The following is a 26,458-nucleotide window of genomic DNA, read 5'->3' on the forward strand; positions in this document are numbered from 1 at the left end:
TTTGAACCCCAAGAGGTCATTTCTTAACTAGGTCTTTCCCTTGTTCTCTAAAACTATCTGGCTACAATTTAGCTTGTTATCCTAATGCCTCCTTTTAATTGCTTACCCCCAATTCTCCATTGTTTTTGATAATCACCTTAAGCTTGAACATCCTCACACTCTATTTCAAATAAAATCAATTCCTTGGGATAGAGTTTTAGAGCTGTCTGTATTTAGGGATCCTTTGGCAAAATCTTTGAGCCACTATTTTGGGCACTGGGCAGTGATGGTAGCCCCTGGTCTTCTCATCTCAGCCTATCTTTCTGGGCATGGAACCTCAGCCCTACAAGCAAGCTGGGCTGAGGGCAATCAGGGCCTCACTATTCTTGGCCTCCTGCAAGTAGGATGGAGCCTTCTCTTTATGAATGGAGGATGCATGGACAAAGGGAGTGCATGACCTCTCAGCTATACTCACCAGGAATTTAACCTTTGTAACTTGGAGTTGGAGCATATTAGAAATACTGCTGGTCTGCCCCTTTTGATAAGATATCATATCCCTTGGATGGGCTCTGAGGAGAGAGGAGCCCATCTTCTTGGGCACACTCACCCAGAGTGGAGCTTCTTTCAAGCTGAGCTAGGGAAGAAAGGATGGGAGGGAGCAAGTCATGGCTCAAGTGTCATAGACGCTCTCTGTTCTTACCATACTCTCTCTCTGTTCTTCTTAGTAGAAGAAATAAACATTTCTTCATCTTCTGTAGTTCTTAGGACAATTTCCAGAGACTTTAAATGGTTGTTTTGTTTTGCTTTGCTTTTTGTACAGTTTTTTCCAGTTATGTTTGTTTGGCTGGAGAGAGGGTCTGTGGAGCTCCTCACATTGCCATACTGGAAGTGGAACCCCCAGAATTATTTTTTAAAAGACTCTGCCAAAGAAATTCCTGGTTTCATCACATACACTGAACTTCAGTTTCCTTATCTGTAAATGCGGCTAATAACCCACACCACACTGCCTAGAACACAGGAGCCTTGAGTAACTGTTAGTGTCTGCTTTCCCTCCTCTTATCTCACTTTCAGGACTTAGAGGTCTTGTTGAACAAATCCCTGCCCAATAATGTGAGGTCATGCTTAAGGATTTTAAGACTCCAAGAAAGTATTTCAAGTAAAGTGAGAAATATACATAAACACTATTTAAAGAGTGATCTTCAGACCCAAACAAGGGTTCTTTCAATGGTTCGGCTCAAGAGAAAATACTTTAACAAAACCAGAAATGGCATGGTTCAAGATCTCATTCTTCTTCCTTCCTCTCTTTCACCACCTCCCCCACCCCAGTTTCTCTTAATTCACTTCCCCACTGCTTTAAAACCTTTCACCAACATATGAAAATTATTGAGTAGAAATTGAATGGTTGAATAGTTAAAACAATAAAATTCAGTCAGTCTATGTAAAGATTGGTAAAGTGATTAGTAACCAGTATTCTCTCTGAGCTGTTTTTGTACAGCAGCCTGGGCCTTGAAATAATCTTTCTCTCTCTCTCTCTCTCTCTCTCGCTCTTCATTCTCTCTCCTTCTCTCTCTCTTTTTCTTTTAGAAAATGAAAATCTCATGAAAGCCATTTCCAATGTCATCTGCTCATTCATTTAACAAAGGCAATTTAATGTCCAGAATGTGTGTAGCATTATTCCAGATACTTGGTCCCTGGTTTGCATTTAAAGAGATGAGATTGGACTTGAAGAGCTGGCCAATCAGTATATTCCTTACAAAACCAAAACATTGTCATGTTTGCTCAATCTTTGTGCAGCTTATCTACTACTTAGAGCTTAAAATGATCAGGAGTAACAATGTGGATGTGACCCTAGGAGAGGCTGTAATTGATGCCTTTAACTACACCTTTTACCAGCATTCGAGCTGGCCGAGAACAAATAGCATCTTGCTTTCAACTTATCATACAGGTAATATTGAGCAACCAGAATCCCTTAAAACAGGTTCCTAAACTGCTACAAACTTTTTGACCTTCTTAAGAGATCTAGAACCCCATTGGTTTTATTAAAAAAACCAGATATCTTCTTTTAATTAAAGAATTCAGAGACTTGGGATAGACAAAAAATTTAAATCTGAAACTAGGAGGATTCTATATAGTTTGGATTGTGAAATGAGAATTACATTATTTGGTTTAGCAGGTGCATAATGAATCCTTACTACTTTTAATATTAGCAAGACAGTCCTACATTCAAGAAATACATCTTGTATACAAATAACTATAATGTGAGACAAAAAATACTTGTTATAGTAGAAGGTCTAAAATTGCCACTTAAAACAGATAAGGAAAAATTTATTCCTGTTAGGGAGATTAGAAACAGTTTCATAAAGGGAATATAATCTGATCCGAAGCCAAAGAGGAGGCATAAATGTGGGGACATAATAAAAGCAACCCAAGTATGTTACAGGTTGCCTTTAGAGACCAGCAAGTAATCCCACCTGCTTGGAGCACTGGGAAAAGGGAAATAAAATTAGAGGATTTATAGTAATCATGAAGACCCCAAAATGTCATCAAAGGAGTTGGGAATTTATTTTGAAGCCAATTTCAAAGCGATGGAAGGCTTTTGAAACAAGGAGTCATAATCAAAACTGTTTTAAAGTGATTATTCCAACATCCACGTATAAAGTAGATTTTTAAAAAATCAGAGGTAGGAAGACAGACGCAGAAGCCATAGTTGTATTAGGCCAGATGGGCCTGAACTAAGAGAGCAAAATCACAGTAGATGTCAGTTCCATAAACATGAAACAGGAATTCGAATCAAGGGAATGGATGCAAGAGACACTATGATGAGGGATGACTAGAACTTGAGAGTTGATGTCAGTGATGAAAGAGGGAGTACAAGATGTTCTGCAGTTTAATGTCTATGTGCCAGGGAGGTTGACAATGTTCTTCAAAAGAGAAAGGAAACAGAGAAAGATAAGTTTTGGGGAAAGAAGGAAAGTGATGTTTCATTTATTCAATAAATATTTATTGAGCACTTACTATGTAGCAGGCACTGTTCAGGGGGTGAGGTGGGGATGAGCGTTATCTTTGATTTTTAAAACACTTTATGTGGTAAAGGCAGTGTTCCCAGTCTGTGTGACTCCAAAGGCAGACCTGGCGCCAGTGAGTAGGAGTCAGTTAGGAAGTAAAATATCTTTCTAATAAATGGAGTCTTCTTGATAAATAGTAAGAGCTCTGTTACAGGCAGTATTCAAGCCTAAATTGGATGATATTCTTCCAGGAACACCGTGACGAGGGATTCCTGCATTAAGAGGAAGGTTAAACTAACCCTCTTCAAGTTCTCGCTCAATCTTAAGTGAGAGTCTATTCTTCCCATGATCTGCTCCTGTGGGTTCTATTATTAATCTCTGGTTTCTCTCAATTATTACATAAATTACTCAGTCTGTCTGCCATTCAGTAAAACTCACACATTTACATCTGTTATTCTTAAATTATTTTTGGTTAGGACTCTTCTTCTTTATTAAAAAATTCTACCCAGTAACATTACCTCTATAGCTAATTTAGAATGTCAACCCTGGTGGACTGGGTTATAAATATCAGAGGGGAAAAGGATTTCTTGTGCCTAATAATATTTTTGTTTGGAAGAAGCCTTGCAAATGGGAAATGAATTATCTTGACTTCAAGATTGCGATGCAGTTTTTGTATTTTGCAGCAATTTATGAAGAAAAAAAATACCTCAGAGAGGTTCATTTTGATACAGCCGGTGAAGAAAGAGAATAATTGTCCTCCAAACACTGTAAAGCTTTAAATCAGGAACATTTATCTGTGCTGCATTTTAAAAAAAAGAAGAAAGGGAAGGAAAGGAAAGAAAAGGAAAAAGGGAACCTGTCGGGAGCTCCCCTGTAAGCTATAGTTAAAGCTTTGCATTTCCTGGTGTCTTTTGAAACGTAAAATTCCACAACAAATACCTCTGTAACGTATAACCAGTATGAAGATTCAATTCAGATTTAAGCACTTTGGTTTGCTTTTGAATCTTGCTATTTTCTGCATTTGTTTTGACTGCTCTCATCATTCAAGATTGACGCTTGGATGGGTGTGTAGGAGGAAGCAGCAGCAGCAGGCTTACAGCTTGCAGACAAAAAAAATCTGCCTTATCTGATGGCTATTATTGAAAATGCGAGGTGTAGCCTGGGCTGGGTAATGAAGGGGAGCGAGCGAGGGGGAGCAGGGAGCATGGAGCTGCATACTGATGAGTGTAGGAGTACTTGATAAAAAGAATGCTGGCTGCTGGCCGTGCATTGCTCATTGTGGAGTACTCCAACAATCACACAGAACGCAGACCAGCCTAAGCTGACAGCTTGATATGCCTTCTCCTGCTGCCTGGTTTTGGGGGCTGTGTGACGTACTGGTCGGTAGTAAAGATTAATATGTAAGAAATGTGGAGCTAGGATCAAGTCATACTCCACAGCCTGCCTGGCAAACTATGTTTTACTTCTGACTTTGCTCTCTCGCTGAGAACATTAATCTGTCAAGCTGGCGGGCTCCTTTGATAGCAACTTTCCCAGGAGCATGATGTGGCAATGCCACCTCTCAGCCCAGGACTACCGCTATTACCCCGTGGACGGCTACTCCCTGCTTAAACGCTTCCCTCTTCATCCTCTTACAGGACCCAGATGCCCTGTCCAAACAGTGGGACAATGGTTGGAAAGCATTGGGCTACCTCAGTACGAGAACCACCTGATGGCTAATGGATTTGACAATGTGCAGTTTATGGTAAGACGCTCTCTGTGTCCACGGAGCTGCCTTTTGTCTGTCTTTGCTTCTTATGTGTCTTACACTGCTCAGAGGCAGCCTGATTTGCACCAAAATTGCTCAATTTTATATATGTAACTGCATTAGACAATCGGATGCCCTTAGGACTGAACCTACTGTGTAACATATAGGCACTTGCTGAAAAATGAGGTCTATGTGCATCTATATACATGTGTATTATGTGAATGAACCGGTGAGAGTACTATTTATAGGCAGTGAAAGAAGGTTAACATTTATATTCTCCCTGTCATTCTTTGTGTGATTTTTATAAATTTGTAATCTCAGAATACCCAGTTAGATTATAGAACTCTTCAGTTAATTCTAGATTCCTAAAACATATTATTTCATTTGACCATCAGCCTTTAGTGATTAATTAGACAATTTGTTGTGTTTACGATGTGAAGATAATTTTTTTTTTCCTGATTATTGTTCAATAAGCAGTTTAAATTGTGTGGATGACCTTTAGTTCGTTAGCAAACTGATTCAAACGGTCTATTATGAGAGCTTTCACTTCACATGCTGATTGAAGAGCAATGAGGTATTGTTTATTACTTTATGTAGAAAACAAACACTTCCATCAATTAACTGTCAATATCTAGAAAGAGAGGCTGATGGACTAAGTACATTCATGTACTTCTGAATACTGGTCTGCCTGCAGTCTAAGCCTGGTGTGAGAAAACTTCCCACTGTGATGAATATAGGTGAGGAAGGAGGATGGGGAAACATGCAGACCCATAATACAGCTTTCTGATCATTCACATACCTCCCCCAGTGCTCATCAGTTTCCCTTGTTAAGCTACGTCACAGTCCTTATTACCTTTCTTTGCTTTTAAGGTCCCACCACACATATTACTGATCCCTAAATTTAGACAGAGCTACATAACATAGGCATGTAGCACAAAATGGCTTGCAGAAACAATTAATAGCTATTTCTAAATAATACGCTGGGGCTGACACCTGAAACCTATTAATAACAAAATTGATAACACAGTACTGAGAGCTAAGCATATCTTTTTATTTCCATTTGAGATTATTTTCTCCAAGCTTGACTTAACTATTGTAGATTTGAAAATTATTCAAACTGTTAAACTTCTGCTTCTTCTCCAAAAATGTGTGTCCCATGAGCTTTTTTTTTTAAAGCTGCATAAATGTAGTGAGATATATGAGCTCTAAATAATTGTATCCATAGAACTCTTTATGAACCTGTTTTTTATGAGACCTGCAGCTACTGTTATTTTTCTCATATTTAAGAATACTGTCACTGATTAGACAGGTATTGTTGGTATTAATATAGAGGAAAAGTGAAATTGCTTCAATTGCTGTGAGTATTAGGACAGACTGAGCAGAATTAGGACAGACTTAGGACACTAAACTGATGACACTAAGAATTAGAGGAATTACCAAATAGAATGAAAGTCTTTTCATCGTCATTATATTTAATGCATGTTTGGATAAGTCTTTATTCTTTCTCCTTATCTCTACTTGAAATAAGACTTTCTCATTCCCACTCCTCAAACCTGTGTCCAAATTTATTGTGGTCCCGTGAGAAGTTAGGTAGGTCTTTGGATTCTCTGGATTATTTGTCTGCTTTGAAAGATTTTAATTTAGCATAATTTTCCTCTGAATGTTAAACACTTTTGAGTAAATATAATCCCTTTTTGAAAGCCCAACACAAAGGTTAATCAAACATGTTTCCAATAAACATTTGGAGATCAGAAAAAACATTCATGAATGAAATATGTATAAGCATTCCAAAATGTATCCAGGAGGCAAAAATCCTGGACATATGTGACAAAACCAAGGTCTGACCTTCTCCATAGATTGTTCTCTTTATTTTTTCAATTCCAATTATTGTATATAATTTTTCAGAAATTAAGAAAACAGTTAATTCATAATAATCAATCAAATACTTTCTATATGAGACAGAATTAACTTTAAAAATTTATCATTCAGAGAACTTAATTATGAAAATGAAGCAAATCATAAAACAGTGTCATCAATTATCACTCTAGCTGCTATACACCATTTATTTGCTACTTGTATCATAAAAAATCAATTTCTATTTCTATAAAAATTATTTATTGATCTCATCTCCATAATCGAATTTATTTAATTATGAACTTAGTTAAAGTACACTAATATGATCAGCCAACTTTAAGAAGTAAATTCCATTAATGTGGTGAAAAATCTCTTGGACCTGCTAAGTCTCCACTCAGTATCATATTCTAGCTTTTGTTTTTCTTGAAGCACATTCTGACCTGCATTTATTCATCCTGTTGCCTAAGCAACAAGCACCACACTCCTATTAACTATGATGTAGTGCAGGTCTTATTAGCTTTTTAGAACAAGACAGTAGAGACATCAAAAGGATATAATTAATGTTGGTTGAAATATCATAGTACATCCATGCATAGATATACTTTACAAAACATTCTCAAGAGTTAATTTTTCATGTAATCAATATTCCATTAATGAATATGAGTTTCAAAGGGTCCATGTAAGTAACTTTCAAAGTATTTGCTGAAAGCTTTACAAATTTTTTTTTGTTAACTCTGTTCTATATACTCTTACACATAAACACAATACATGGATGATTTATCCACATGGCTAACATTAACTTTAATAAAGACTTCTTACATTAATTTCTAGGCATGATTAGAAAAGAAGGACTCCCATCTATTTTAAAATATTTATCAATCATTGCTTCTCCTTCAGGCTCTTAAAACTTATTCTTGATTTTATTCGTGTCAATTTTTTTTTAAATATCTGAAAGTCAAAATTTCAAACTTTTCCTTTATGTATCTGGTCATGGTTTGCAGAATAGTTTTGCACACAGTATTGACATTTATGTATCCTTAAAAATATAAAATAAATGGAAATCAGTACAAAGAATAGCTACAAAAGTACATCAGGTCACCTAAGACTTTGGGAAAGTCAGATCTATGTTGCAATCAAAAGTCCCTTCAACACAGAAATCCTTCATCTAAAGACTTATCCAAGCCCCACTCTACCTGTTCATTCCCTCTGAAGTCATCATATATCATCAGCTCCCTTCTAGTTAGGCAGGTCTACCTTCTACTCACTAGCCTCTGGGAATGCCTCCATGGTCCTCTGACATCCCACCTGTTTTCCCCAAATTTGCAACATATAGAATGTGTTAGTTTCAACATTACCTTTTTTTTCACTAAGGAATTTAAGTATGAAGTGATTACTGTACAAAATGCACATGATGATTTACTTTCTTATTATATATGTTTTTATCATGTCTTTTCCTAGTCTGATGACTGCTTCCTAAAATTTGTCTCAAACTATTAATATCTGTTCTTGTTTTGATGATGGCTCATTTGTACTCTCCCTCAACCCTCACAGCTATTTCCTTTCCTTCCCCTCTGTCTTTTATCCTCTAGGGTTTAACTCAATTTCTGCCTTGTTTCTATAGCTTTTCTTAAGGACTCCAGTCTTTAGCAGCCTCTCTTTTCTCTGATCTCATGTAGTGCTTGTATTTGGCATGAAAAATTACATTTGGAATGCCATTATTCACTCTCTAGAATTAGGAGTTAAGTTTTCACTTGTATATATCTTGTCTCCCCAACTAGACTGGAAGCTCTTCAAGTCCAAGTTTTGTGTATTCAACTTCCTTGCCTTTCTCACACTCCTAGCATAATGCTGTGTACATAGAAATCTCCCCATAAAAACTGGATGCACAGCAGATTATTGTAGATGGACCTCCAACCTCATTTTTAAACTGGAAGTCTTGTTTTGCCAGTGGGAACATAATGTTAATACCCTTCATTTATTCTTGCAGCAAATACTCCTTAAACATTTTCTATGTGCTAAGGACAGTGTTCATTACTAGGGATATAACAGGAAACAATATATTATCTTTGACCTCAAGCAGGTTACAGTATTGCTCTCAGACCTATCATATTATTTGCATGCACAATGCATACACATTCCTTCATGTGTTCACACACACACGTGTATACACACGCTATATCACAGGGATCTTGTCCCTCATCCTTTCATATAATCACCATCCTTCAGCATATTACTTACCAGCAATTGTTTTTTCAGCAGCAAATTACAGGAGGCAATGGAAGAGGTAAAGTCTATTATAGCATGCAGTAAAAGAAGATAAAGGTACCAATAACATCAAAACACTGGCAGTGTTATGGAAGATTTGTAGTCCAAAGACTATATTAAGAAGTTGATATTACTTGGAGGACTGACGCATAGCCTCACTGTGCTCTAGCTAACAGTCATATTTGTAAACTAATCAGAAGGGGGGAAGAATGAAATTATACCAACATTTTATTAACACCTCCTGTGTTTTCTAGCAATTGCCATCCAGGTTGACTTGGGATGATTTGACCACTATTAAAATGTTCAAAATGCATACAGATTAAAAGTAATACAAAGAGCCCTATGTGAATTAGCATTTTTGTACTCTTGGGTAGGTAGCATTCATAAAGAACTTATTGAAAGTCATAGTGAGTACTGCCTGTTAGACATTAAAGTGGAGTCACAGAGCTCTTGGAAGTCATCCATTTGAACCAAAGATTTGAGCAAGATTGATCTTATAAGTATTTAATTGAAACTTTGTTTCATTTTTGTGGTACATTTTACATGCTAATAGACTTACTTCTTTTCTCCTCTTTTACATAACTTTTCTGTAATAAGAGCACCATTTGCAGTTGACCTGATAAAAATGACCTTTTGAGTATCTTAGCAGCATATCATGATCCAAGTAAAAGTTAAACCTGTGAAGCAGAAAAATAAATTGTCCCTAAAGGGTAAGACTAATAACCCCTATGGTGTTTTCCTGTTTCAAATATTGTTTAAGAAAATGTTATAAAGTTACTGAGATTTAAAGCTATAAGAGAAACATACCTGCCACGCTCCTTACGCCTTCCTGTTTCTGAAACAGGCTAGGTTCCGAGTTGAGTAGGAGGCTTTATATTGAAAGTGCAGCTATAATTTTCCAAACTCATTTAGGCCAGTGGTTACACATCCACTTTTGAAAAAAAAAATCTTTTTTTTTCAACTATCAGCATTTAAAATCTGTTGGTAACCGAAAGTCAAAGCCAGAAGGAAGTCATTCTTTATCTAGACAGCAGCTTAATTACAAGTATAACAGGCAACAGCCTCATAGTGTGTGAGAGAGAACTGAAGTAAGACTTCTCGCGTCCACTGTCTCGCTTTTGTACAATTCGGTTTAGTCACCTGTAAAATCAGTGTAGTGAGAGGTCCAGGAGCATGTTCTTTGGGCATGTTATTTAATATTTTGAGCTCTTCAAAGATGCAGGGTATGATACGGGTGCTGGAAAGCTATTAATTGTTCTTGTAGTTCTCATTAGCCTCGGGAAGACACTGATTGCTTGTGTGGTAGAAAAGTCAGAAATGAGGGCACGTGCAGGCATGGCCATCTGAGAAGGATGGATGGCCTTCAGAAAAACAGTAGCTACAATTCTAATCTGGTGACACTAAGGAGAAAAGAGCCTTTTCTTCTGCCCAGAAGTTACTCTGATTACATATTTAAAATACGCTGCCCTATTTTCTAATAATGCAGTACTACAGCCACCATTCCTAACGAATGCTCACATGAAATGGCCTTTAATTTAGTCATGCAGCATGTTTGCATAATTTGATCTCCGGTATTGAATCAAATGGGCAGATCTTTGGGATGAGGAATTTACTTCATGGATTTAAAACCTTGCTAAAACTGCTGAATTACAGACTAATTTTAAGAAATCCAGCCACAATCATATTTCATTGCTTCTTTAAATGGACAGATCTCTCAAACAGTGGCAATGACCTCCATTTTCTCATATCCAGTCACCTCCTTTACCTCCGTAATCCACCTCTTTTACCTCTTCTGCTAAATTTGTTCTCTTTTAAGTCAGCTGTGACCTGTTTCTTGCCAAATTTCCACCCCCATGCCTTTTTTTCCTCACTTCATTTCTCTTTGGCCTCTTTCAATGTCTGATTTTCAGTATCCACTCCTTATTTGTATTTATTCCCTTACTGAAGTTTGTCTGGGTTCTGTGACATTACACTGCACTTTTCAATCACTCCTATTCTCCTAATCCTCCTCCTGCTTCCAAAGGTGGGTGATGCTTAACTTGTGCATCCATTAGGGAGATCATTGGTTCTCATGGATCCATAGCTGCCCCTACTCTTCAGCTCTTTCTGCCTGGCATCAAGTTCTGTTTAGCTACTCAATAAACATATCCATATAAATATAAGTGAACCAAATATTTAGCACAGATCTAGCATAGAATAAATGTCCAACAAATGTTAAGTTACTGCAGAGTGATCACTTCAAGGTGAGCTTTCTAAAGCATACATTTGTTTAGGACTACTCTGCTTAAAATCTTTCAATGATTCTCAATTACCTATGGGACGTTATACAAATTTACACAACTCTTAATATGGCTTTCATATTCAGGAAATGACCTCTATGAACCGCCTGACCCAGCTTATTTTCCAGCCTCATCTATTAACATTTCCTCTCTTTACCATTCTCTAGAACTGCTTTTTTCTTTCATTGCCTGGCCTTTGCACATGCTGCTGTCTCTGCTGAGAATGACCTTCCTTCCCCTCTTAACTCCTTTTATTCTTTAGTTCTTAGCCTAGTTGTCACTTTTTTTAACAGTCACTTCTTCCCTGACCTTCCAAGTGTGGGTTAGGAACCCTTCTTACCCCCTATCTTACTGTGCCATATTACCTATTTACTTGTCCATCTACCCCCACCACCGCTGCCACACACAAACACTAGAACAGGGGTCAGCAAACTTGTTTCTATAAAGGGCCAGATAGTAAATATTATAGATTTTGAAAGTTGTATGGTCTCTGCTGCAACTATTCAACTCTTCTATTGTATCATGAAAGTGACCATGGATAATACACAAGTAAATGGGCCTGGCTGTGTTCAAATATAAGTTTATTTACCAAAAAACAGGCAGATCTAGTCAATTGGCCATCATTTGCTGCCCTTGCACTTGATTTCGAAATATGCTTTGAGAGTTAGAAATATGCTTTGATCCTCTGTATCTCCAGGTACAACCCCTGGCTTATACATGTAGACACAGTGAATGTTTAATGAAAGGATGAAGGAAAGGAAGAAAGGAGTAAAGGAGGGAGGAAGAGAGTAAGAAATCAGGCAGGTGGCCCCAGCAAGGTTCCTGAAAGCCTGTTTGGTTTAAAGAGAACCCAGCCAATAGCTGAGGATATTCAGAACAAGATCCAGCCTTCAGGAGTCTGACAAGAGCAAAGAGGGTGTTTTGCTCTTACCAATCAGACTGGAGTATATTTTTAGCAAGGGAACTGAACAGGCATAGGAACTAGAAAAACACAGCTGCAGAGGAAGCCTGTTATCCCCTCTGTTTGGAATTCCTTTTTCTTCCTTCTTCACCTCACTGTGCAGCATTGTTCATGATTGAGCTTAAGCATCACTTCCTCCAGGAAGTATTCCCTAATGCCATTCTGTCTTCTGGTTGGCATAACTGTCCCTTCTCTGTGCACCCTTGGCATCCTTTTCTTAGTCCTAAGCTAGGCCTTGTTATATTTTATTGCAATTATGTTATCTGTTCAGATGTCTGTCTTCCATCCTAGAAAGTGAGATCCTTAGAGGCAGAGAGTAGGTCTTATTTATCCTTGTATTCCTAAAACACAATGCCTGGCATAAAGTATCTTCTTGATAAATATTGATTGGATGACATTTTTAAGTTTTATTTAGTTTCATATAAATCATTCCATGTAATTCTCACCATAGTAAGTGTTAGTATCCCCATATTATGAGGGTGAGTCAAATATTACCTGCACTCTCTGGGTATAGAATTTATTTTAATTAACTTTTAGAAAAGACAACAACATCATTTTTTGACATAATCTCCTTGCTTTGCAATACAATTTGTCCATCTGTCAACAAGCTTTTGGATTCTCTCATTAAAACATTTTTTAGGCTAAGATGCAAGCCACGAATGCACAGCTATCTTCACTTCTTCATCAGAAGTGAATCTTCATCCTCATAGGGCTGCTTTCATGGGACCAAACAGGTGAAAGTCCAATGGAGCAGATCAGTTCTATAGGGAGGATACTTTAACACCTCAGAAGGAAGTTTTTGCAGAGTGTCAACAGTGTGGGCAGAAGTGTGCAGACGTGCATTGTCAGGCAAGGTCACAATGCCCTTGGATAGCAGAGCAAATCACAAGTGGGGCATTCATTGTTGCTTGCACCACAGTTACAAATGAATGCGTGTAACATGTTCACACCTGCACAGTAGTGACTGAGGAGACAGTAGCCTTGAATAGTAAGCACTGATAAGACAGTGCGGTCAACAGAAGTTTTAATATAGCTGGAGTGTGGATAATTTTTGACTCTCATAATAATGAAGATAATTAGACTCAAAAAGTTTTTTAAATTGTCCAGCAGCACCTAGATTTCAAAACTAAATTGCTTTGACTTAAAAGTTCCTGCTCAATTCACTAAAACCACACTGTTTCATCATTCCCCCCTTCATTCACTCAGCAAATGTATATAGAGCCCCTGTTAGATTGCAGACACAGAGCAGGATGTGGGCCCTGCCCTCAAAGCCCTCCCAGTCTGTCATACTCCTGGTCCTTTGAAGGACCTCTTTATCTTACTTCTTCTTACTTTTCTACCTCCTTCCCACTACTTTTCAAGAGGACCTCTGTTTTACCAAGATCAGAACTCCCACTGCCAAGCAAATACATACCTTCATTTTTTTCCCATGATTTCCCTCCTGCCTAACATAGCCTATCTCCTCCCAATTTCCTACTCAAGAAAGATTCATTCCCTGTGGCCCTGGTCTTTCTACTTGCTCTGTGGAGACTTCCTCTACTGATCTGGATGCTGTCCACCTCTTCCTCTCCACCTTTCACCTCTCTTAAGCTCTGGCTGTGTTGAATTATTATAGTTTTGCTTGCTCACAAATCCATGCCTTTGCACACACTATTCTCTGCCCAGAACCTTCTTGCACTCATTCTTAGCCTGGGTAACTCTTACTTCAAAATCTGGCTCAGAGTTTCCTTCTGGGGACCCTTTAAAACAAATTTGTTGGTACTTGACTATTCTTTAGTGGCCTCTCATGGCACCCTGCCTATCATCCAGGGCTGAATTATCTGCTTCTTTACCTAACTTCTTCCCAGAGAGAAAAAACAGTATCTGGTTCAGTGTTACTTTCCCAGGCGTTAGCACATAATTGGTCCTTGTATGAATTTGCTGGGGCTGCCATAACACAGTGCCACAAACTGGGTAGCATAAGCTACAGGAATACATTGTCTCACAGTTCTGGAGGGTGGAAGTCCAGGATGTCAGCAGGTGTCAGCAGGGTTGGGTTGAGAGCTCTGAGGGGAGCATCTATTCTATGCCACTCTCCTTGGCTTGGAGATGGCTCTCTTCTCCTCATGTTTTCACATTGTCTTCTCTATCTGTGTGTCTGTGTCCAAATTTCCTCTTCTTATAAGCACATCAGTTATATTGCATTCTGGTCCACCTTAATGACCTAATTTTAATTAGACTATCTCTGTAAAAACCTTGTCTTCAGATAAAGTCACGTTTGAGGTACTGGGAGGTTGACTTCAACATATGAATTTGAGGAGGGACACAGAGAACCAATAGCAGTCCTCAATAAGAATGTGTGCACATGCACCCTTTGTTTATTATCCCTCACATTGCCAAGCACAGTCCGTAATGGTTACTCAGTAGATACTTGCTTAATTGAATCAAAGTCAATCTACTTGAGGTTTACATGAAATTTAAAATGTCTAAATGATCTGATATTACTCTTTCATCAATGATAAATGCAATCTTCCTGATAGCTGATAGTTTTGCATGTTTTGATAAGCATATACATGGTCACACTGCTAGTTAATATGAGAACCAGCAAGGCTAGAACCAAGAGCTTCCTACATCTCTAGCCATATACCCTTCTTTTTTTAAAAAAATTTTATTTATTTATTTTACTTATTTATTGGCTGTGTTGGGTCTTCATTGCTGCACATGGGCTTTCTCTAGTTGCGGTGAATGGGGGCTACTCTTCATTGTGGTGCGCGGGCTCCTCATTATAGTGGCTTCTCTTGTTGTGGAGCACGGGCTCTAGGCAGGTGGGCTTCAATAGTTGCGACACACAGGCTCAATAGTTGTGGCTCACAGGCTCTAGAGCACAGGCTCAATAGTTGTGGTGCACGGGTTAGTTGCTCTGTGGCATGTGGAATCTTCCCAGAGCAGGGCTCGAACCCGTGTCCCCTGCATTGGCAGATGGATTCCTAACCACTGTGCCACCTAGGAAGCCCTAGCCATATACTCTTTTCAATTTACTTTGCAGCCTCTGTTGGCCCCTAATAAATCATATTTACAGGAAATGTTAATTTGTTTGCTATCCTTGTAGTTGATATCTCTCTCATACAGACACCCCAAAGGAATAGATGATTAAATAAGTAGTTTTATAAGAAGGAAAGAAAATATGACCAATTTAATAATATAGCTACTATTTATCAAGAACTTGTTATATACTTTTTTACTTACATTATATTTTCCTCTCCCACAAATATTATGAAGTATACAGTGTTATCCCAGTTTTACAAATGACAAAACTTAGTTATTGAGAGACTAAATATCTGGCTCAAAGCACTCAAGATTCAAACCCAGATCAATTTGAGTCCAAAGGGAAAACATTTTCAATAAGAGTTGCTGGGGCAACAAATGTGGGCAAGCTGAGAAAGTATGGGTTCTAGACAAGCAGAAGTAGCGTAAGCATTTTTTGCTCTTGGGGGCAGGGAATGATGATTCAGTGGAGAATTAAGAAGAGAGGTAAGGGAGAAGAAAAACCTTGCCTCACACAGAGAATAGGCAGTCTAGACTAAGGAAACTTCCTATCACACACAGGGTCATAAAAATAAAGGTATACCTCCAGGTCAAGTCTGTCCTCAGACAGTGAGACCTTCTGAGTGGCAGTCCTTCCATGCATGCAAGAGACACTGCATTAAACAGGAGCAATGTTCATGGAAGGCATGATTTCCCCTTGAGTAGAATCCTTTCTAAGGTGTAATGAGTATGATTATGAATGGCTACAAATGTTTATCCACAAGAAGACTCAAGCTAGAGAGACATAGAAACAGGTTATTGCTCACATGTCCCTGACTTCCTAATCTGATCTGTGTGTACCATGCAAATCATAGACATTGGGAACTATTCATTCATTTAAGAGCATACGATCTAAAAGAGTGTTGAGAAACAAGAGCCTCTGTGACTCACTTATAAATTATAGAAGCATATTAGAAGGAGAGAAAAATGCAGTGAATTATTAACATAGGTTTCTTTTTCCTTTTTTATTTTTTGGCTGCGTTGGGTCTTCATTGCTGCACAAGGGCTTTCTCTAGTTGCAGCGAGTGGGGGCTACTCTTCATTGTGGTGTGCAGGCTTCTCTTGTCGTGGAGCATGGGTTCTAGGTGCGCGGGCTTCAGTAGTTGTGGCACACAGGCTTAGTTGCTCCACGGCATGTGGGATCTTCCCAGACCAGGGCTCAAACCCATGTCCCTTGCATAGGCAGGCAGATTCTTTTCTTTTTTTTAATTTATTTATTTATTGGATTTATTATTATTTTTTATTGGCTGTGTTGCATCTTCGTTGCTGCACATGGGCTTTCTCTAGTTGCTGAGAGCAGGGGCTACTCTTCATTGTGGTGCATGGGCCTCTCGCAGTGGCTTCTCTTGTTGCGGAGCACAGGCTCTAGGCACATGGGCTTCAGTAGTTGCAGCACATGGGCTCAATAGTTGTGGCTCACGGGCTCTAGAGCACAGGCTCAATTGTTGTGGTGCATGGGCTTAGTTGTTCTGCGGCATGTGGGATTTTCCTGGGGCAGGGCTTGAACCTGTGTCCCCCTGCATTGGCAGGCGGATTCTTAAACACTGCACCACCTAGGAAGTCCGGCAGGCAGATTTTTAACCACTGCTCCACTAGGGAAGTCCTGGCAGGTGGATTCTTAACCACTGTGCCACCAGGGAAATCCCTAACATAGGCTTCTGAATATCAGGTCATTGATTTCTGCCCCTTGAGTCTACAGAATTAAATTTCAGATGGTTAAACTTTTACCTTCTGTCAAACTGAGCAAAAATGATTAAGATTCATATCCAAAGCATTGTGGAACATCTTGGGTTTATAAGCCAATATCTGTTTAGATGGCTGGTGGGAAGAATAAGGTTTGTCCTTCCAGAGTTTTGAAGGAGATCTTGGAGTTAGAAGGCCTAGAACTAAAATATCTCAAATTTTTATTTGACGGTAGTTATATTGCTTATTTTTTATCAGAAAGAGGCAACCCCATGAAGAAAGAGCTGAGCATTTGGTATTTGTCAGGTCTTTATAGCTATATAACCCATCCAGTTGTTAGTTAGCTCAGAACAAGTGAACAGAAACATACAGGTTGGCCAACATCTACTCCAGAAATCCCTCACTCTTTCAAAAGGAAGCGCACAAGAGGCCATTCATACCAATTCAACCATTTAAAAACTGCTGAATGAATAACAGTGAAGTTCTTTTGGTGGGAAATGGGATGAAGGGAATGTTATATAGTTTAAAAAATGTAATGCACTTACTTCCTGGTAAGTAGTTATGATGTAGTGAAAATGAAAATAGTGTTATATTATCATTGCTCTTCATAGTCTTTAAAACTCTTGCATATATATTGTCTCAATTAATGGGGGAGACAAAATAAATTCTACTTTCAGTTCTAACATAAATGGTGTGACATTGGGTAAGCCTTTTTCTCTGCAATCTCTGAACAAGCTCAGATATAACCTGATTGTTTTTTTTTTTTTTTTTTTTTCAAAACCCTCCCTCAATGTTTTTTCTTCTCTAGATGCTTCTCCTGCTTACTCTTCTTCCATTCACAGCCAAGCTTCTCATAAGAAGTGTCTATACTTCCTGGCTTCCCCTCAATACAATTGGCCTCTGTCAGCATCCTGAAATTATTTTTAAGTGGTGAATAATGAACTACTAATTGCCAGATACAATACACTCTTTCCAGGCCTTATTTACTTCATATTTCTGTGGTCTTTGTTTCTGCTGATCACTCTTTTCCTCCTTGGCTTCTGTATCCTTGGCATCTCCTGCCCTAGCAACCACCCCTCCTCTGGCTCCTTTGTAGATCCCCCTGCCTCTGCCTGTCCCCTAGGGTTCAGCTCTTTCCCTCTTCTCTTCTCACTCCACACATTCACCTTAAGTGACTCCACTTATACTAACAAAGGCAGAAGTTTTCTATTTCCTATAGTGTACTGAGCCCTCAAAGTATCTAAAAGTAGAATGATCTTTCCCCCAAAACTTGTACCACAAAAAAAAAGTGATCAATTGGATAGAATAATGGTGAGAAATCAAGTGAGATGAGGCTAGAAAGGTAACCCCTGCATTTGGCAACATAGAGACCACTGAGAACTTTTCAAGAGAACATTCAGTGGAATGAGGCACAGAAGCCATATTGCACTGGATTGAAGAAGTGGTAGAGTAGACAACTCTTGAAAGAAGTTTTTCAGAGAATGGGAAGACAGAAATAAGCAAGTAGCTAAAGGGTGATTTGGGTGTCAAAGGGAGGATTTTTTTAAACAGGAGAGACTGGAGTCACATTTGGCTACTAAATTGAATGATCAGGTAGAAAGGGAGCTATTGATATTGGAGAAAAAAGAGGGATTGACTGAATGAATAAAGGTGAGAGGCGTTAGGATCCAGAGACAAATGGAACAATTGTCTTTGATGGGGACATTTCTATTGTAATGGGAGGGAAGACAGAATGGGTACTATAATGATTTGTACATAAGATGATGAGAATATAGAAGTATGTTCCCCCCAGTGGTTTCTAATATTTTCTAGCGAATTATGAGACATTGGTGTGGAAGATTTGAAGGTAGAGAAAATATTAAAGAGTAATTTCAAAAAGTGGGAAAGAGAATTTACAAGGAAAACAGAGTAGAATCACAGGGCCATGTTGAGGGCTTATTTGAGATTTATAATCATTATGCTCAATAGGAATTAGAAAGACAATTGAGCTCTAAGCTACAGAATTGCTTTTATAGTTTGACTCCTTCTCCTACTTGGTGTGAGACCATGGGTTAGTCAGTTAACCTCCATAAGCATCAGTTTCCCAAATGCACACAAGAGATGGCGCTGCCTGGTTCACAGGGCTGTGGTGAGAAGTAGCGTAAGGCTAGCTGTGTGCTTTCTGTAGATAATGACGGTGATGTCATGATGGTGACAAGAGTGCCTGTTCCGTTTAGCTGGCAAGCCACTTTGGAATTGCTGACAGCACAATGATACACAGACATTGCCAAAAGGCCTCATTGCTCTTGCCGTCATAATACACTGGATACAAAGGAAATGCTTCTATGAATTATGCTAGGAACGCTGAAATATCCATAACCCACCTATCTCAGTGACCTAATGTGGAATAACTCTAAAGGATGTTGGAAAGTTATGTCACTGTAATTCACAGTTACTCATCACAGACCTTGATTAATCAACTGCAGGTGCACTCAAAGAACTGAGCCTTTCCAGTCTTAATGGCCACACAGTAATGTATGCCAATGGCAGAGTACAATGGGACTTCCAAGGAACTAGATTGCGTTTAGTGCTTTCCCTAAGCACCCACCTGCTCACAGCAATAAAATATTCCCTTAATTATGGTTGATCAAATTATGATAATTAATTTTTATGAGAATATTTGAATGCTCCAGAGTCTTGTAGCTTTGTTCTCAAGGATAACTAACCTAAACTTGCATCCAGACTATAAAGTATAATAACAAATACTATGAAGTATATTAACCAATGTAGACTTTGAAGACTATAGCATTTTACAATATAAATTTATGTTTCAGATATGCATCTTTTATCCTTTAACGTGTTGACAAACTAGAGTGGAAAGTAGATGAGCATTTGTGAAGGGGATCTCAGGAAAATCTTTTTGAATGAATTCCTGGGAGATTTACCCATTCATTCCTAAGGAAACACCTATTGAGTACCAAATATACTTATCAAACTGTGCTAATTGTTGGAGAGACTACAGAGAGGCATACTTACAGGCTCCTATTAAAGATACTACAGTCTACTCAGGGAGCTAAGACTAGAATACTTAACAGCTAAATAGCAATACACATTCAAATAGTAATAAAGGACAACAGTATAAATGTTTTCACAGCATAGAATGCAACTGTGGGAGAAAAGAGTGTTAGAATCTATGAATTTCTCTAAGTCTTGAGAAGGAAGAGATGTTGATGAGCTGCAGTGATCAGGGAAGACTCTCTGGAGGAAGTGGGCTTGGGCAGGATTGTGTCAATAGTGAAAATAGGACCAATGATATAAGACTGAATGGAATCATGAACAAAGGAGGTGAGACTGCAAAATGCATATAGTGTTTAAAGAACAAAAGAGATACTGATCTGGCAACCATTCTAGGGATCCTGCAATGCCTCTATGAATTAAAGCATAACCTACCCTGTGAAATCGTGGTTCAGATGCTACACATGCAACATATGGAAGGACAGCTTAATGATCCATCGCTGTGCCCAGATAGGCTCACCCAGATGGCAGCCCACACGTGCACATCACACATGCAGATAGCAAGAGAGGATGTGCATGGAAACATCTGTCTCACTGATTTGCCTTCTATTTCCAGATAATGCTGAAGGAAATGGTGTTACTTGAGTTACATTAGGTGTTTCTCCAAATAAGCTCATCTTTCTGAGGGCGAGTATACTGTCTCAAAGCCAATAGCAAATGTTTTTCAGTAGTTTCATATCATCTGGAATATCCTCATATCCTCCAAAACTAAATTTATTCACCTGTTAAATCCTTTGCTTCTTCAAAAATATTCACAGCTCTCAGTTACCCATATCTAAAGAAATCATCCTCACTTTCACATTGGAATCATGACCACTGCCAAAAACACCTATCACCTCCTCATTTCTAAAACTCAGCTTGAAATATTCCAAGAATTCAAAGGAGGAAACACTTGCTTAGCTGCCACTTTCATGTGAAGATATTATGCTAGGGCTCCTAAATATAAAACTTGATAATAGTAATAATAATGCTAATAATAATACTCATATAGTATTTCTATTCGGGCACTGTTCTAAGTAGTTTATATTTATTAACTACTTTAATTCTGTTGAAATGAATAATATACCCATTCCCTCCTCTCATGAAGCTTACAATCTACTAGAGAAGCAAACATGAAAACAGACGAATTCCTTTAGCACTGTAACTAATTGGAACTTTAATTCAGAGTATAGTAGAGGCCTTCCAAATGAGTGACTCAGTAAAGGCTCCATAAAAGAGGTCAAGTCTATACCAACTCTTAAGAGATTGCGAACATTCACATCCTGAGAAAGGCTGAGTGGTAGAGCAACCTTTCAGGCAATGGAACAGCATATAATTAGCATGGAGACACTCAGAGGGATATCTAGTGGTGTTTGGGTCCAGTTGGTGAGCAGGGGGCAAAAATAAAAAGAGTTAACACACACAAAACCAGAGAGGTCAACGTGGGCCAGATGGGGGAGACACCATTTTTATTCCACTCCAACTTGGGTGTACAGGGCCCTCTCTGTGTAACTGAGAATGATGTGTTTATTTACTTCTGTCTTTTGGTGCCTGTAAATATCTGCTTTCCTTCTCCCTCTGCACCCTCAGCCCTTATTGTTTGAAGTGCCTTGAGGAAGGGTCACTGCAGGGTCTTCTGCTCCTTTGTCACCCTTACAGAAACCTCCCAGTGAGCACTCAATGCCAGTTGACTGACTGGCTAGTCAACAGCCTGTGGTTATAGGTGATTACCTGTGCTGCCTGGCAAGGCCAAGTCCAGGGATGGTAATTACATTGGCGTCAGCGGCGACTTCTGGTATCAGAGATCCCACTGGAAAGCATTTTATTGATACTAATTCAGAAGACTGTTCTCTAGTTCAGGGAAAACAGTGCACTTTAAAAAGCTGTGATCAGAGTTTACCATTTCAAAAGCAGTCTTTAGAACTGAAGTCTAGATGCTAAAAATTAAGGCTTCTCTGCTTCCTGTTATCCCACAACTAAGACAACAACAGCACTAAATAGGGTCTTCCACCCTGTGTCCTAGATAGCACTCTTGGAAATGAAAAAGAGGAAGAGGTTTAGCAAATGGACAAGTGGATTCCCATGACTGGTTAATTATTTGATTTATGACCTCACCCTCTTCCAGAAGATGGGTTTGCAATTGACACAAGGACAATTTAAACAACTACACAGCAGCAAGGGAATTCAGACAGGAGGACTGATAGAAGAGAACACACATTTAAAAAAAATTTTGAAGTAACACACACACACATATATATATATATTAAAGATCAAAACAAATATACAAGTAAAATGTAAATGCAAACAATTTTTTAGCCCCACTCCTGGCCCCACTCTCCAGAAGCGGACACCTTAAATATTTCTGTACTTTGTCCTCCGGGAGGTTATCTCCATTGATATGCATGTGCCCTTAGCTCTGGCTCCTCAGCTTTAGATATCAGTAACTGACATCTTGATATGAGATGAGGATTTAGCTCACTTATACCATCATCTCTTCTCTTTCCTATGTGCCCCTGTTCCCAATAGACTACAGACTAAATCATAGCCCACAGTCAGATACTCTGAAATATCACTTTTTTATATTTTAGGTCAACTTAGTTTTGACTCCATGCCAGAGCCAGCATGAAATTCCACTGCCATCAGTATTGGCTTCTGTTGTCACCATATAATACTAGAGACCCAAGTGTGGCCAGGAAAATGGGGGAAGAAGCTGTGCTTGCTGGAGGTCCCTGCTGAAGTCCCCTGCTGTTGTCCAAGCATGCAGCAGTACATTCAAGTCCATATTTATCTGCCTCCATGCCACTCATGGGTGTGGGAATGCTTATAAGGGATGAAAAACCCCATACCTAGGCTCCTACTTTAACTGTGATGAGATTGGACGTGATGATGACAGCCAGACCACACACCATTCACACAGTTATCTCAGCTAGAAACACGAGAGCTATCCTTGAACTTACCTTTCATTTATTTCTAATAATTGTTTCCTTTTCCCTGTCACTTCTGATTGCTTTTGCATTCTCTTGCATTTCTGCCTTTATTTTGTCCCTGGGTTTTCCGCAGTTTCCATGATGCTATTTATGTTTTGGACCTCCTTTTTCCCAGGAACACTTTGCCAAGTCTTCCTGTCCCAAGCTACACTCTTTCTGTGGGACTGCCTCACATTCATCATCCTGGGATTCTCTTCATTGCACCCCTGAATTCACTGTTTCTTGATGTTTTCCTCTCTCTTGATTTGAGTTCTCATATTGCTGGAGCACATACTCAAATAACTTTTTAAAAAAGAAATAACTGAGAAATTACAGGAGAGGTGAACTTCTAAGCCCTTATGAATCTAAAAATGTCTATATTCTGCCCCCATGGCTGATTAATACAGTGATTTAATGTGTAATTCAAGACTGAATCTGATTTTTCTCAGAGCTTGGCAGGCATTGCTCCTTTGTCTTGCAGCATTCGATGTGGTTGTGGAGACGTCTGATTTGGTTCCTTTACAGATGACCTTTTTCCCTCTCGGGAAGTTTTTTATCCTTTGTGTCCTGAGGTGTCACTAACACGTGTCTAAGTGGGTGTCTTTTTCATCTGTTCCATACTTTTTAGGCACTTTAAGTATAAAGTGGGACATCCTTTTCCATTATTTCTTTGATTATTCCTATCCCTTCATCTTCTCTGTTGCTTTTTTGTAAACTCCTATTAGCCAAATACTGGATTTCCTCAACCATTTCTCAATGTCTCTTATCCTTTCTCTCATATTTACCATCTCTTTCTATTTTTACCTTATATTCTAAGAGATTTGAGTTCAATCTTTAAATTGATATTTTTAAATTTTGGCAACAATATGTTTAAATTCTCAAAGCCCCTTCTTCTTCTGTATTCCTTTTTCATGGCACCCTTTTCTTTTTTATATGTAACATCATTTTAAATCTGCCAGGGGATACCAGTTAGAGGTTAGTTGTTTTTATTTTGAAATTCTCTTCTTGGAATTATCTCTTGAGGTAGTTTTTCTATCATACTTTGTTTTTAATTTGATCTTTCTCAGTCATACTATGTACTTCATCAATGACTGGTAGCTTATGGTTTTCTGTTCATATTTCAGGAAGAGACAATGGAAAGGCAGACTGGAAGCTCTGTGTACATAAGCACATATTTTTTGACTTCTAGGCTTTACTTCATAGTGAGGAGGCTGTCCCTACAATGAGCAGGGTGTCCCAAACACCACCACACTAACTGCCCTAGTTCTCTCCAGAAAGGTTTTTTGATGCCTTTAAAGAATAAGCGACTATTGTCTTTCTAGCCTGAAGAGAGAGAGAGAAATGCCTGATATGTGTGTGTGTGTGTGTGTGTGTGTGTGTGTGTGTGTGTGTATGAAAGAGAGAGAAAGAGAGAATTTGTGTGTTGGGGCAATTGTTCCACACATAGACCACTTTCTGTCCATTCCTCAGTCTCTTCCTTTATCCTTCCTTCCTTCTCTCAGGTTGAAACCTGTAGGGTTCCAGTGGGCGTCTTGAGCTCCTTTTTTGACTCAGTGACACCCCTCAGGCTAAAGCTACCTCTACCTCACTGCACCATCCAGTGCTTTCCTGGGCTCTGTCCAACTTCTGGAGACTTATTGAAACCTCTCATACTCATATAGCTTTTTGTCAGTCATCTTCTTTGTTGTGAGATCAAGACATTTTTATTCCTTTTCCAGAATTTCACTGGGATCTAAGAGGAAAACAGATAAACCAGTGGCCTCTGTATACATCTTAAAATGGAACCCAGGGTCACAGTCATATGTTCCTACCTGAATCATTAAATGATACCAAGTGAGGAAAGAGCAGTTGCCTCTAAAAAGCAGTAGTAATAACATCAAGCCACAGTTCCTAAAGGAGCCCAGATATTTCTTCCATAGAGAAGTACCGCGGTGATTAAAAGGGTAGACTCTGCCTAGATTCAAATCCCACCCCTGAGACGTGTAAGCTATCTTACCTTGGGTAAATTTCTTAATGTCTCTGTGCTTCAGTTTCCACATGTGGAAAGAGGCATGATAATTACTGCATACTAATCCCATGGGGAGATTAGATGAGATGAGATTTATGAATCCACGTACGTAAAGCTCTTGGAACAGCAAGCTCCAGAGTTAGTCGTCATCACTGCTATTATTGTCCCAGAGTCAGGACAGGGAGACATGGAGAAGCAGAGCCTCTGCAGCAATTTGACATCCTTCTTCTAAGACAGCAGAGGCAGCCTGGAGTAAATCGACTTCTAGGCATCTCTCGTTAAGCCGCAACTTTTCTAGCTATTCTTGCCTTGGAGTCCTGAAGGAAGTGATGACACAGACATTCATTCAAAAAATATTGATGGACTGCTGGAAACATTACTGTGGACATGGAATATTATTTTTGCAGCAACATCTTGAACTAAGGGGAGAGAAGTGAAACAAGAGGTTGTGAGGCCAACAGTACTGTGACTGTGTAGGAGAGGAAATGAGTAAATATCATAGAAGGCTTTGTTAAAAACACAGATGGAGAAGTTATTTGAAGGAAAGGGATGGTTCCCAATTTTGTCCTGAAAGAGCTACAACTGAAAATTGCTATGACACATGTACTTAGGTGCATATTATCATGATACCATCTAATTAGAAGACATGGAAAACTAAAATAAATACACAAAGAAAACATAACAATGCTCAGTTTTCAAAGAATTTTAACTTAAATTTCAGCCCCAAGTTCTCTTTGAAATACCATTCTGCAACCTCGAATAATGATTAAAAAAACAGAGCTACCTTATCTACTATGAGTGGTTACTTCATGTGCTTTATTTCACTTGATCCCCACATCTTTTTTGAGGTAGATACTAATAACTCTGTTTTAGTAGATGAACAAGCATAGGAGAAAACTGAGGCTCAGAGAAGATAAGTAACACATAACTAATAAGTAGAGGTGCCAATTTTCAAGCCCATGTACGTTATCATTACTTTTATTTTTTATATATTATTATTTATCAGCTGACACCTCCTTTTTTATGCCACTATGTTTATTTCCTTCCACCACTCAGCTTTGAAATAAGATCATTTATGCTGTGTTTTGTACCTAATTTCACCCCTCAAACATTCACTGTATCTATGTCTATATCTAGATCTAGATCTATATATAAAATTCTGCATTACTTTTTCTAAGTCTTTCTTCCTATTTTTTCCTCCCAGTTCATTTTTTTAATGAAAGTGATTTCTGGTTGCCAGTGTACCTTCCCCTTGAGCCTCCCTATCCTTCTGTCCTCTGAGGGCTCCTCACCTGGCTTCTTCCTCCCCAGCTTTCACCTGAGTGTCCCGCTCTCCCTCATTCTGCAGCCTCCAGAGAGGCCCACAATTCACCTCCTTCTCCCAGTCCCAACAGGAGTTGCTGTTCAGCATTTTTGCTTCCCACCAAAATTTTCTGTTGCTATGGAAACCTAGAGGCAGTTCTGGAAGGAGGGGGAGACTTGGAGCACCGTCACTGCTGGCCTTGGAGTAGGAGGGAGATGGTAGGCGGCTGAGGTAGGGGGAGGAGAAGAGGGGAATCTAGAGAACTCAGGATCGGAACCCAACCAGTTCCTGACGGAGAAAGGGACTCTCCAC

At 39.0% G+C, this 26,458-nt stretch overlaps 1 protein-coding gene across 15 annotated transcripts in view; it reads left to right on the forward strand.

The window, feature by feature from the left end:
* ANKS1B (ankyrin repeat and sterile alpha motif domain containing 1B) overlaps positions 1 to 26,458 on the forward strand; it is a 1,070,894-nt gene that overhangs the window by 669,892 nt on the left and 374,544 nt on the right. For 9 of the 15 annotated variants that reach the window (XM_057741217.1, XM_057741221.1, XM_057741222.1 and 6 more), the window contains exon 1: positions 4,525 to 4,728. In XM_057741217.1, the coding sequence (XP_057597200.1) occupies positions 4,525 to 4,728 (204 nt within the window). Of the gene's footprint in view, positions 1 to 4,282; positions 4,729 to 26,458 lie in introns of those variants that run through there. The other 6 variants (XM_057741211.1, XM_057741212.1, XM_057741213.1 and 3 more) reach the window with 2 other exon arrangements.

The sequence above is a fragment of the Hippopotamus amphibius genome, chromosome 7 (genome assembly GCF_030028045.1).
Source record: "Hippopotamus amphibius kiboko isolate mHipAmp2 chromosome 7, mHipAmp2.hap2, whole genome shotgun sequence".
Taxonomy (NCBI): Eukaryota; Metazoa; Chordata; class Mammalia; order Artiodactyla; family Hippopotamidae; genus Hippopotamus; species Hippopotamus amphibius.